General features: G+C 34.5%; 1 protein-coding gene across 1 annotated transcript in view; it reads left to right on the forward strand.

Moving 5' to 3' along the window:
• Nucleotides 1-13,647, forward strand: part of ADGRV1 (adhesion G protein-coupled receptor V1) — a 264,974-nt gene that overhangs the window by 110,702 nt on the left and 140,625 nt on the right. The window contains exons 72-80 of the mRNA XM_052701347.1: nt 590-739; nt 1,438-1,911; nt 2,629-2,772; nt 4,564-4,735; nt 5,105-5,240; nt 6,857-7,704; nt 8,908-9,025; nt 9,798-9,969; nt 11,675-11,917. Of these exons, the coding sequence (XP_052557307.1) occupies nt 590-739; nt 1,438-1,911; nt 2,629-2,772; nt 4,564-4,735; nt 5,105-5,240; nt 6,857-7,704; nt 8,908-9,025; nt 9,798-9,969; nt 11,675-11,917 (2,457 nt within the window). The remainder of the gene's footprint in view (nt 1-589; nt 740-1,437; nt 1,912-2,628; nt 2,773-4,563; nt 4,736-5,104; nt 5,241-6,856; nt 7,705-8,907; nt 9,026-9,797; nt 9,970-11,674; nt 11,918-13,647) is intronic.

Below are 13,647 nucleotides of genomic sequence, written 5' to 3' on the forward strand. Positions count from 1 at the left end.
AAAAGAGGACACTGCTGTGGCTTAATCTTATCTCCATGGGATACTCTTTCCTAGTTCTTTCAAAATTAATTTATTCTCTCAAATATGTTTTAATCATTTACAATATACAAGCTGTTATTGTTAAGTGAGGCTTGAGTAGACAGAATTGTCATTGCCATTTGTTTTCAAATGAAGTATCAATTAATGAAAGATAAAGATGCTTGTGTATTTACTGAGTACATCAAATTTTGATTCGTATTTAATTTAGAGCTTGCTCAGACTTCTTCAGGTATCACTGTAGGATCTCGCAAATCAGCAAGTTATCCACAGATCTCTTACAACTCTCTTACAATCTTGTATGTGTGCGGGAAAGAATGTGGTCTTGATATCACTCCCTTCTGATACCCTGATGCTCCTGTATTCTGTTTCTTAAATTCTTCTCACAGACTCTGTTAACTTCTACTGAACTCTTGAATATTCAGATGAGATAAGTCAATAGGAAGAGTTAGTGGATATATGCTCTGTAGCACAATGAAAAATCTAATGATTTTAGCAAGAATATAGCTCATTCTGCATTTCTAGTTCTGTTGTTATTGTTTGCTGTTTACAGATACAGAAGTTTGGTGATCCCAATGGAATTGTACAGTTTGCTTCTGAATCATTATTTGAGCAAAACTATACAGAGCCCTCAGCACTGGAAGGACCACGAAGTATTACACTGTTTCTCAGACGAGTTCAAGGCACTTTGGGAAACATAACGGTATTCTCATTTTTATTTCTTTTTCTAATAAGAGTGCACTCTGAAATGATCTGCATAATAATCTGAAATGTGAACATATAAAGAACAGAGGCAATATATATATTTATATATGTATATCTGTTTCTTTCAATTGTTTGTTGCTCCAATACATTTTTGTAATGTTGCCTTTCAGACTGAATTTAGCAAGGGGTTCAGCTGAATTGTCTGTGGTGTGAAAAGTCATATTCAGTCTCCTCACTTATAGAGAGAAAAGAAATATAATATTGTAGTTGTCTCTTTTCTTTCTGGTGCCATCTTCATTTGGTTTTGTTGGGAGAGGAGAGTATATTTTTATAGTGAACTTTCTTTGAGAACATAAAAATTTACCTTTTTTCCAGCTGTATTTAGAAGGTAAGTGCCAACTATTTTGGTCCACCACTCTCAGTGCTATTTGGCTGAAGTATTTTTGAGATCTGTGTTTTAACAATTATTTAATTGTTATTTATTTATTTTATTCTAATTAATGCATGAATATGCTGTATTAAATGAGGATTCTTGACAAATTTCTATTCTAAAGAAACTTGGAGAGAGGACAGACAGCTAAGATATTACAGTGTCAAAAATATAAGCAATTTTTAAACGTGGTTCGAAGTGTATGCATGTTTCTGATTCTGTGTGTAACTTTGTTTTCTTTTGCTTTTTTTTTTAACTCATTTTAGGTTCACTGGAAGCTATATAGTGAATTTGACATGACAGGTGACTTTCTTACAACAGAGGGATCTGTTGTCATTGCTGACCAACAGAGTAAAGCAGAAATAATTATCTACCTGTTACCTGATGATGTTCCTGAACTGGATGAGAACTACATAGTTCAACTGATTTCAGTAGAAGGTGGAGCAGAGCTAGATGATGATAAAAGAATTTCAAAAATAAATGTTTTTGCAAATGATGATCCCCATGGAGTACTTGCCTTGTACTCTGATCAGCAGTCAGTATTGGTTGAGAAAGATCTTGATCGGTATGTTCAGATTAATGTAACTCGGCATGCTGGGACATTTGGAGAAGTGGTCATTGAATACCAAATCTTGTCTCATCAAGAAAAAGAACTAATTGCACCTGAAAATGAGAGGGGATATCTCACCATAAAAGATGGTGCCAGCTTTGGTGTGAAAAGAGTGCCAATAAGCAGCCAGGTCTGTATAATGCTTTTAGATCCTTAGATATCTAGTATCTATGTAAATGTGCCGGAATGAGTTGCTATACTCTCAGCAGTATGTGCTATGAAGAAAGGGCAAAGAAGACATTTTAAACCTTATATATATCCTATTTCTGGGAAGAAGTGGACTTAAATATTGTGTTTTCAGAGGATATTTGCAAAATCACTTCTATGCATATGTTGATACAGCTTGTTTCCATCGCTGATCTTCATTATTATGATTTCCATATTTTATTATCTTATGCATCAGAAAATACTTTCTCAAGTTTCCGTTTTGGATTGTCAGTAGTGATCTGTTGCTGCTGACATATAAAGCAGCAGATATATTTGTTGTCAGCATTGTCAGGTTATTTGGTATACTTAGAAAAGAGTTGCATTCACAATGTGGTGAACAGTAAAGATAAAAAGTGAGCTGAGCCCCACTTTTCCATTTACAATTTATTAAAATGACAATAAATGCTTTGCAAGTTCAGAGTTCAACAAACTACTGGTCAATCACATTTTCAATATTGATGTTTTATCTGTAGTTCTTTTGTGCAAGATAACAAAATGCTAGTCTTGAAAACACTGCTTTTGTATGTAAGTAGAACAAAAGTTGCTCATCAACCTGCTACTTAATTTTTTGAACTGGTGGATATCATGCTTTTTCTGGAATTAATTTTCTACCTTTTAATTTAAATTTTCCCTTTTTTAGGCATTCCTTTTATTGGGCTTGAATTTTACCCTGGAACTGATTAATGTAAGCCTGGCTAGGGAAAGTGCCAAGGATGTGCCTAAAATATTAGGAACAGCAAAGTCAGCTGTTGTGCTTGTTCCTGCAGAAGCTGCCAATTCACAGGTCAGTGTAATATATCAAGTTGCAGTATAACATTTCTACCATGCTTCATTCAAAAGATAAGTGCAGTTACAATTCAGTTTGCTCCTTAAAGTTTTTTTCATTGCTACCAATTTAATGACTGACAAGACTTTTGTAATTTTTACACTTTTCTGGATGTACTTTTCTGGATACACATTTTTTAATTTTTATAGAAATGTGTTAATACTGCAAGAAAATGTCCCTCCAACCAATAATTTTGATGTATCTGTGTATTTAAAGCAACAGTAAATAATGTAAATATTACAGTTAATTTATGCTATTCATTCTGAAAGTAACGCATCCTATTTATTTTGTGGAAACTACAACAGATACATACAACACAATTACCTTTTTTGGTAGAGCATGTTCTCAGCTACAACACACTATTTTTCAACATAGTCACCATGATTGTCTGATCTGCACAGATGAGCTGATTGAGATGCTCTTTATTTTGTGATGTGACAACTGTGCATGGCCATCCAGAACATGGCTTGTCTTTCACATTGCTGCTGCCACTGCTGAAGGGTACCTCCTGTCCATCATTGTGCTCACGCTCACTGTTTGATCTCCATAAATGTTCAGCAAGCATCAATAAATGTCAGTGGATGTTTCTTTTTCTGCATGGAAGAATTCAGCGACACGCAGTGAAGTATTTGTTTCACTAATACTTCCATGTCAGATGCCATTCTGCCCGACTGCCCCTCTGTGTCACAGTCACACGGCAGCATGTAATGGGATGTTGGCAGGAAGGTTCAACCTGCATGGCCATACCACCAACGTCTGCCTCTGATATCATGGGCTGGCATAATAAAATGGGAGGCATTGCTTTCAGAACAGAACATATATTTTTCTTTACGCTAAGTGAATATGCTGAGATTTAAAAGGCAAGAAGTTATTCTGAACTAATTCTGCATTTACGTAAAGCAGCCCCAAAGTAGATAACAACAACTATATAGTAGCTTATGCTAGAAGATGTAGAAATCATGCTGATTTTTAATGCAGTTGGCAATACATCTGGCTAATCACAGTGTGAGAAATTCTAACTTTGGCCACTTCATATGACAGTGAGAAAAGAGAATTTGTCTATTCAAATATAGTACATGTGCTTCAGATGATTTCTTATGTATCAGGCAAAGATAATGGAATTCTTAAATTTTAAGTTTTTATTAAGTAATTTTATTTGTCTTAAAGCCCTAATAGTTCTTTCAATTTCTAATTAAACTTAAAACTCTATCAGTATTATTTACTTCAATATTGTTTCTGACGATGCTTATCCAGTAACTGCTTTTAGAATGTGAGAATTATGCTTTTAACCTAGTTTGCTGCTTAAAGAAAAGGAAAAGTAGATTATGCCAGCAAGAATATTCTGTTAAAGTTATTATATGGCAATAATTTATTTGCACTGGATACACAGTTATTGATTCTATCTCTGTGCACACACATGTATATATATATATGTTCACTACTATAGCTATTACTGTGAACATCATGGACAGGTTATGTTTTTCTTTTAATGTTTTCTTAGTGAAATCCAAGTCATATTAGTTCCTTTCTCTGAGATTTAATTTTCAAATATCTCAGAATTAAAAAATTATTGTAGACTTTTTAAGGAATTGAATGTGTGCGTATCTGTTCATATACTTTAAACTTGCATCACAACTACATGTAAAATGATTGTGAAATACCTGTTTTAAAGTATATAGTATGCTTGCACATGTGTTATTGCCTATTCTTACACCATTTTCTGTAAGAAAATCTGTTATGTTTCTCCAGGTTGGCTTTGAATCTGTGATTTTACAACTTACAAATATTGTAGCAGGAACAGGTCAGGCTGTCATAACCAGAAAAGGAGTTTATGGCTCTGTAACAGTTAACTGGATTTCAGGATACCCACCAGAACTAACCACTGGCTTCATTCAGCCAGGCAATATTACTCCTCCTTTTGGTAAGTGCTTGTCCGAGGAAGGAGGTATGACAATTGCATAACTGTTTTTCTTATTGGTATCTGTAAATATTTCCTATATTAATAAAGTCTCAATAGAAAATAATTGTATGGTCTGCTTTTTATTTGCACGCAGTTTGTTTCATTCATGAGTAGAGGAAGAACTAAATGTAATTAATGCCCATCTGTGAGGTAATCATAATGCTATGCCCTGATGGACAACTTTGTATAGGAAAGACTGTTAACCTACTTATTGTTGCTAAATGGAGTGGAATTGTCATTGCAAACCCTATCTCAGCATATATTCAAGAGGAATGAGAATTTCTATTTAATGACTTTGAACTGTGCCCTCTCCTCTCTCTTTTTCTTCAGGTATTGTTCTGTTTTCTTCTGGTGATCAAAGTAAAGTAATCTCATTTCAGGCTACTCCAGATATAAATAAACGTGAGTCATTTGCCATCTCTTTAACAGAAGTGCACAGCAATGTGTCTGGTGGGGCTCAACTGAGGTAAGGTTATTACTTTAAATTTTTAGTTTCACAGATAGTGGAAGAATTATTATCTGTATACAGGAATATGCCTTATAAAAACCACTTTTAAGTTATAAACAGATAGAAAGAGTAGTGCTTTTTTTGATGAATTTATAAGTCTTGTTTCAGTTCCACAGATCCAATATTACCAGAACTGACACTTCTCTCAAATTCCAGTGTATTTCATGCCAGGAGGATGCAAGGTATCCAGAATGTGTCTCAAATCATAGGGACAGTTAAGAAAATGAAGAACCAAGATCAACAACTTTAGCCAGGAAGCTGAAGAATGTTTTCATTAGTCTCCCTAGAAAATCGTAATAAGGTGTTCTTAGGTGACAAAATGCTATTTCAAATAAATTGAAACAAAAAAAATGTTCAGAAAATGCTTCATTTATATTAAAAAACATTTTTCTTCTTAAAAATAGAACTATTCCATTTAATATAGTCTTCCATCTCAAATAGATTGTTACCGATTCTTCAAACTATTTTATTTTCGTTCTTCCTTATTTATTGATAGCTAAAAGTGGTATAAAATGAATGGACATAGAGCTACACCGTGTATGGAGAAAGGTATTTGCTTCTCCACATTACAATTATACCGGCAAGTCAGAAGGAAGTAAGGAATGAACTGGATGACTAAACTCCCTGGACAGACTCATTCTCCTAGGCTTGTATGTTCTGTGGACTGGTGTCCTCAGAGCACCTATTTAACATGTGAGTTAAAAATCTTGAGTGTACAAGAATGATGTTTTTAGAAAACTTAACACTAGATCCCACAGGAGGCAAAGCTGATAATTTTAACTCCCTTAGTGATGAAAAGTGTCTAGTTTGTTAATGAAAATCACATACTGTAATTGTACTGCTAATTGGTAGCCTATAGCACTGAATACTGGGTCAGTTACAGCAGAAATATAAGGCCCAAAGTTTAGTAAAGGCCTTTTTGGAAGCAGATTACCACAGTTTTCAACTCTATGCGTTTTATTTCTTATAATAAGGGTATAGATTTAGTATGAATATAGTAGAGTTCAAACTGATACTTATTAATGGTGCTCAAATCTGGAAAAAAAAAAAAAAGGTATGACTAATATTGAGAGGGTATGGTTAATAGTTCAAAATTCCACTCTAAGTCTTCAAATAGATTCTATCTGCTCCCTGGCTAAAATGGTAGATCTACTATCATCAGTGTAGTCCACAATTGTCATTTTCTACAGGAAGTTTGTTCTATAGTTATGACTGGCATTTCTCTGAAAGGCTGGATTGTAATGTATCTCCCTGCTTTTTGTCCACAATAGAAAAAATTATAGCTGTTTTTCCCTCTCCATTTTCTCATGAAGTCCTTCCTTAATATATCCTTTATTCTGTGTTAAATGAGATTGTATTAAGCCTATGAAAGGCTGTGTGGCAATGTTTTAAAACAGTGTTTTAAAAAAATCTATTTACATCTTACCTTGTATAGTTGCTGTTTCTTCCCTCAAGTGTTACAAATTTTTCTTTTAGTTCAATTTCTTACAGTGTTCGCTGGAAACTATTCTGTGTCTTCTAAATTTCTTATTTCCTGTTTGATCATTCAATTTGCAATATCTGTTCTTTTTCAGATCAGGATTTACAATAGCTGAAATTGAGCCAATGGGGATATTCCAGTTTGCTTTTAACTCAACATTCATTTCAGTTGAAGAAGATGTTGAGTCAGTCACACTACATGTCCAAAAACTGTTTGGATTTCGAAGTAATGTTACTAAATTGACATATCAGACTACTCCAGGAAGTGCCAAACCACTAGAGGACTTTAGGCCTATTCATAATGGGGAGCTTATATTTGCACATTTTCAGACAAATGCCATGATAGAAATATCAATAATTGATGACACTCTTTCTGAAATTGAGGAATATTTTTTTGTAAATTTGACTGCTGTTGAAATTTTGGATTTTCAACCTGCTAAACTTGACTGGAGTCCACGTTTAAATCCAGCTTTCAGTGTTGCAACAATTAATATCCTGGCTAATGATATTCTTCATGGAATACTAAGTTTGGGACCAGAGTTTATTTATGTTGAAGAAGATGCAATCAATAATACTCTCAACACAGTGATAATTAATATCAGAAGGACCCAGGGGTTTACTGGTGATATTGAAGTAACCATTAAAACCTTTGGAGGAATAAGTGCACAGAGTGGAGTAAATCTATATCCTTTTGAAAATGTTTATGGAAAATCAAACTATACGTGGGCAAATGAAGGAGAAGATTTTGAGGAACAGTCAGTCTCTCTGACTTTGCTGGATGGAGAAAGAGAAAGCAAGGTGTCCATAAAAATTTTTGATGATGATGAGCCTGAAGGACAGGAATTGTTTTATGTTTTCCTCTCAGATCCTAAACATGGAGCTCAGATTGTGAAAGGAAAGGATGAATATGGATTTGCTGCTTTTGCAACTGTGATTATTGCAGGTACCAGTTTATTTTGTTTTCCTCCTCTAAATAAGTAAATGTATTGGAATTAAATAATAGTAAATAACTATAGGTACTTCTCAAAGTATTTATGTGAACTTTGGCTTTTTTCTTGGAAAATAAACAGGGTATTATGTTGTCAAATCTTGACTTTTTCAGTTTGGAGAAAACATCTAATATACTAAAGCCCAATTTGCATCCATTAGCAATTTAGCTCAAAATACGCTTATAGATGCTGCTCATCTCTGCTCACATTCCTATCATGAAGGGAAAGGCTAAGTTTTAGTGGTTTTGTCTTATATGTAGTGGCACTGCATTTTTGGTGTTTGTCGTTTTTTGTTTTTTTTTTTTCCTATTGTCACTTCCACAATGCCTGATGCTTTATGAGGTATAAAAATAACAGGGAAAGTGTTTCTGTATTTTGATACTGTTTAAGCTCTGTTTCGGGCTTTGGTCCATTGGTTGTTTGCTTGTTTTCTCCTTTGCTGCTTTTCTGAAGCTATTTATGTTCTAATGAGAACAACACAGTATTTTCCAGCTCTCTAGTTTCATATGTTGAATTAAAGAGAAGAAGAAAACAAATTACAAATACGGGAAAATAACTGAATTCAAGGTAGTGGGTGGGTGGAATAAGAAAGGTGAAGTCATGCCCTTGGAATCTTTACAGGTCATAGGAAGCATAACCAGCTATGACAAAGTTACAAACTAGGGGTACAACAAAGACAATTTCTGTTTAGAAAAAACAGTTACAAGTTCTAAGTAGACATGTTATAACTGGAGTGGGTATCTCTTAGGGTGATTCTAAATAAAGTTTATGAAACTGTTCTTGACTACTTTAACACCTAGCCTCTTGATATCAGAGGACAGAAATTCAGTAAGTTCGCCGATGACTGGTGAAAATATAGATTTATGTTCACAGATGGTACCAGGATTCTCGTAAGAAATTTACTTTCAAAGGAATTCTGTAGGTTAAAATACATAAAGTGCAGAAATGCCAACATGTGAATTTGGAGATAAATAAGGAATGTACATAAAGAAGAGTAATACTAAAGGAAATTTTCTTGAGGCATCCTACAGTAGTCCTTTAAAGCATACTTTTGGTACCCATTTTTTAATCTTTTTTTTTTTTTTAAGAGAAAAAATATAATTTAGTCCCAACTTAATTTCCTAGCTAATTAATTTCATGGGCTGTTTCCTATATAGGAAGTGATCTTCAGAATGGCATTTTGGGATTCATTCCAGAAGTACAAAGTGGTCTTATACTTGATGAAGACTCAGAAAACAGAGAGGTGCTGCTGGTCGTTGCAAGGCAATCAAACAGGTGCAGAAAGCAACTGATTCAAGTACACTGCGTATATTCTGTATTAAATCAAGGGTGCTGCTGGTAGTGGAAGAGGTTATTGTAGAATTTTTAAAATAGTTTTTGCCTTCCAGCTCATTTAATAATTTCCCAGATTTTCGCAAACAGGCGTTAATATGATTAGGTCTGTCACTGTCTATTAAACAAAAAAGGGAAACCTCACTATGTGGCTGCTGTGTGGCTGTGAAATTTTTGCTTAGTTTAAGGATTTGCACTGCTGAAAGTGAAATTGAAATTCTCATCTTCCTGCATAGTATATAGAGGATATGAATATTTGAATGAGTAATTAACACGGTGCCTAAGTGTTAGAACTATACTTGTGTCTTGAGTAGCACAGACTGTATTTTTTCTAATGTATGCATTTGTTGTACATTTATACGTACTTTAAACAAATATCCTCAAATGTTCTATGTTCCTCAGATTTACAGGAAAGTCAGATTCTGACTGGTTTTCCAGACAATTGATTACCATAGTATTAAAGAAAGTAATTGAGTACATCCTTGAATTTCAGACACCAGTGTCTGTTTTGCAGTTGATACCATGTTTTCTAAAGGAAAATTCAAGAAGAATGTGGGTGTTCATCATTGCTTTATTTCCTTCCTGTGTTATTTTTTGTATGCATACATTTTTTTCTGTGCATATTTGAGAAGAAGTATTTACAGAGTTTTCCATCCTAAGTCAGCTTGTTGCTTTGTTCATTTTGAATACGTTTATTCTTTAAATTTGGTTATAGGGCATTTGAAGATGTGAAGGTCTTTTGGCGTGTGACATTTAATGAAACAAGCACTGTCCTTCTGAAAGATGGTGTGAATTTGGAGAACGAACTTGTGTCTGTGCTGGGATCCACTACTTGCATGGCAGGTCAAACAATGTGCAACATCTCAATTGAAATAAAACCTGATAATGTAAGTAGTTAGTGTACATTTAGGTACAGCACAGTGTCACTGAATTGTGATTTATCAAGATGAAAAAATAAATCTCTGGTACTAAGGAATTGATACATAAGATGTGGCTTGAAAACAACATCCACTCAGTTTCTCAGTTTCTCAGTAAATAAAACAGATTTTATTTACAAGTTTTTACTGCCTCCATTGTGATTGGTTAAAATTCAGAAAAGACTTGAGTATTTAATTTGAAGAGTAAACTACAGGTCTCACTTTCCACATAACTATAGGAAAAAACAGGAAGGTGTCATTTCACTGAAATGTTCATTCATATGCTAAATTCTCAACCTTCGCACAGAAAATTTTTTAACTGTCAAACACTCATTTGTGTGATTTTTATGAACCATATCCTATAAAAAAAAATCCTATTAAAAAATAATAATGTTCACCAAAAAACTTTTAGTACAACTTCTACGTATTTTTTTTACTTAAGTCTCACATGATGATCTGTGAATGCTGGTCAATCATAGAACTGTGTAAGAACTCAACATCTGAAAATCTGTACATATCCAGGTTGAGAGTAGTGAAGTCTGGTTTAGCAGCCATCATCCACTGGAACCATTTAGCATTTGCCAGTTGGGTATGTGTAAGCCTTACTGGCTTGAGAGGCCAGCTCAAAGTCAAAAACTCAGCTATCATTTAATTAAAACAAAATACAACATTCAGTCATGTTGTTGAAGATAAGAGGATCACTGCAATAATTGTAATAGAGCAATTACTTAAGAAATATGGGATTAATGTTTCTCATTCTTACAGTGTGTTCAAAAAGTTTGAAACTTCCCAGGAAATTATCCTAGCAGCTGGGCTAGTGTCAAAACTGAAGCATGGGGAACAGAAAAGAAGTTTTCCTCCATTTTTCTGACTACTTTCTACAGTGTTGTGCAAGAGGTAGAAAACAATAAGGATACATAGTCATAGTTCATGAAGAGAGCCATCTTCCTTCTTCAGATGTTATTCTTAAATTAAAGAGCAAATTAATAAAATATATACAGTAGTGAATCACAGGTTGCTTAGTTTAATGGAGAGACACAGATAACAGCTGTGCAGCAGTTGCAGAGACATGCAACTCAAATGCGTACTAATCTACCAGTTGCTGATGGAAGTCAAAAGGTTCCTGTGGCATTCCAATAAATTAGAGCCTGCCATCCATTAGTCAAGATAGTTCTATTTAAAGAATGACTTAAGAATTACTTAACAACAACTTAATTAAAAATATATGCTGTTTAACCCCCAATATCTTGCTCCTATGCATTTTTTTTCCACAGATAATTAGGTGTGACATGTATTTTGTAAGGCAAGAAGAAAGTGCACATTTCTCAGAAAACATACTGCACATGTAACTCCATAATCTGGAAAGTGAAGCTCTGAAAGAGTTTACTATAATGTCTTATAGCAGAAATATCAATAACTGTAGTGTATAAACAGCTGCTTTACTGCAATCATTGGGTGAAACCTCAGATGTCACTATTGCACGTGACAATGTGGTGCCTATTGCAACATTATTTTGAGGATATGCTTTGTCATACTGCATATTGCAATAAGTGTTTGTGATAAGTGTTAGTGCAAGTAATTCTCTGCATATAAAAAAAAAAAAGTATACACTTTTTAAAGCTTGTAGAAATTAACAGATCCTTCAATGATATGAAAAATTGTTCCTCGTTTACAGGTACCTGAATTTGAAACATACTTTTTTGTTGAGCTGTATGCTGTAAGTGCAGGAGCTGCATTGAACAGCAGTGCCAGATTTGCATTTGTAACAGTTCTTGAAAGTGATTCACCTCATGGTTTAGTATATTTTGCTGTGGGATCTCGTTTTGCTGTGGCTCATAAGAAAACAACTTTAATCAGTCTGCAAGTGCTTAGAGATTCTAGTACATCGGTAATCACAAAGGTTAGCTACAACATGCAGGTAAGAATGATGTATTATTAAATTGTTGCTTATTCTCTTGAAGTAATTTTGACTGTGATTAACATTTTTTGCAGGAAACAGTAAAATGGTTGCTGCTTGGTAAACTGCTTTATTTGTCCATTAGTAAGGAGATTTGGTTTCATTGCACTGTCAACAGTGATATTGTTCATAGTACTTTCTAGCAGCCTCAAAGAGAATGATCAGTCAGTCATTAAATATGTTTCATTCTTTGTCCTAAGGTTCTTTTGAAACTCAGTTTTTTGAAGTTTATTTCTCTGAAGCTAATTCTTTATCATGATGGATAAGACTGTAATGATGTAACTGACCAAACAACATACCTACAGTGTTAGGCCAGAGATCTATTAATGCTTAGTTCAGTCTTAGAAAATGAGAGAGTTCTTTCAGAATTTTTTTCCATTCTGAAAATGGAAAATTGTTCCTCTGATTGAAAATATTGTCCTTAGGTGAATTTTATCATCCTCATTATTTTTTTTTCTGTATTTGTAGCTTTTACACAAAAATATCCTATCATTTGCTGACCCTCTTATTTTCAAAGGAATACCTCATTTTCTTTGACAGATGATGAGGATACTCCTCTAATAGAAGTTGCACAGCTCTAAACCCATAATTTCTTCAAATTCCTTAGGGTTTGACTCCAAAATCAAGCATGGGATGTAAAGAGGGCTCATCTATTGTATTGGGATAGCACTTAATCTGATCTACTTAGAATATGATGGACTTTATGAAAGAAAAAAAAAAAATTCAAGAAACAGTTTTTATAGAAAACACTGTGTGATCAGTATTATTCCATCAGCGTTCTAAGTAAGGGGCTTTGCATTTTGTAGTTGTATTGCATATGTTGCTATTTTAACTGCATGAGATGATTTGATGCATTCGTGCATTATAAAGCAAGTGAACACTACTTTAGTTAGAATATGCCATTACAAATTCTCACATTCTTTCCAGCCAAGAGGTTATTACCATTTAGATATTGATTCACAAAGGAATTGCTTTTGCCCAGTGGATATGTAGGCTGAAAATAAGGGACAGTTCCTTATAGTTCTGTATCCATTCCCATTTTTTATATAGCAATTCTATTTTAAACAGTTTTAGGTTTGAGGATACATTATGCCAGGTATAAAATATGAGACTCTTAGTGGAAACAGACTCTTATCTGTATTGACCACTGGTAATCAGAACTAGTCATTACCACTTATTTCCATATTCCTAACTCTCTGCTGGAAGGGAACAAGGAGGAAACCTCAGGTACTCAACAAGTTATTTGCCTCGGCATTCACTGGGAATCATGTTTCCTACATCTCTCAAGTCTGTGAACCTCTAGGCAGGGTCTGGGGAGAAAAATTTCTCTGTCTTTAAGAGAAGAGCAAGTGCATGATCACCTCATGAAATTGAATATGTGTGTGGGCTCAATGGAATGCATCCCAGGGTCCTGCTGGATCTGGTTGATGTAGTTGCCAAGCCATTCTCCATTATATTGAAAGGCTATGGTTATCAGGTGACTGGAAAAAGGGAAAAATCACTCCCAATTTTAAGATGTGTTGGCAGGGAACTACAGGCCTGTGAGCCTTACCTCTGTTCTTGGAAAGGTCATGGAATGGTTCCTTCTGGAAGCTATGTTAAGGCAGATGCAAGACAAGGAGCTGATCCAGAACAGCCAGTGTGGCTTCACCAAGGGCAGATCATCCATCACCCAAGTCTGTTGGTCTTCT

The sequence above is a fragment of the Tympanuchus pallidicinctus genome, unplaced genomic scaffold (genome assembly GCF_026119805.1).
Source record: "Tympanuchus pallidicinctus isolate F22 unplaced genomic scaffold, pur_lepc_1.0 scaffold4, whole genome shotgun sequence".
NCBI classification, from domain to species: domain Eukaryota; kingdom Metazoa; phylum Chordata; class Aves; order Galliformes; family Phasianidae; genus Tympanuchus; species Tympanuchus pallidicinctus.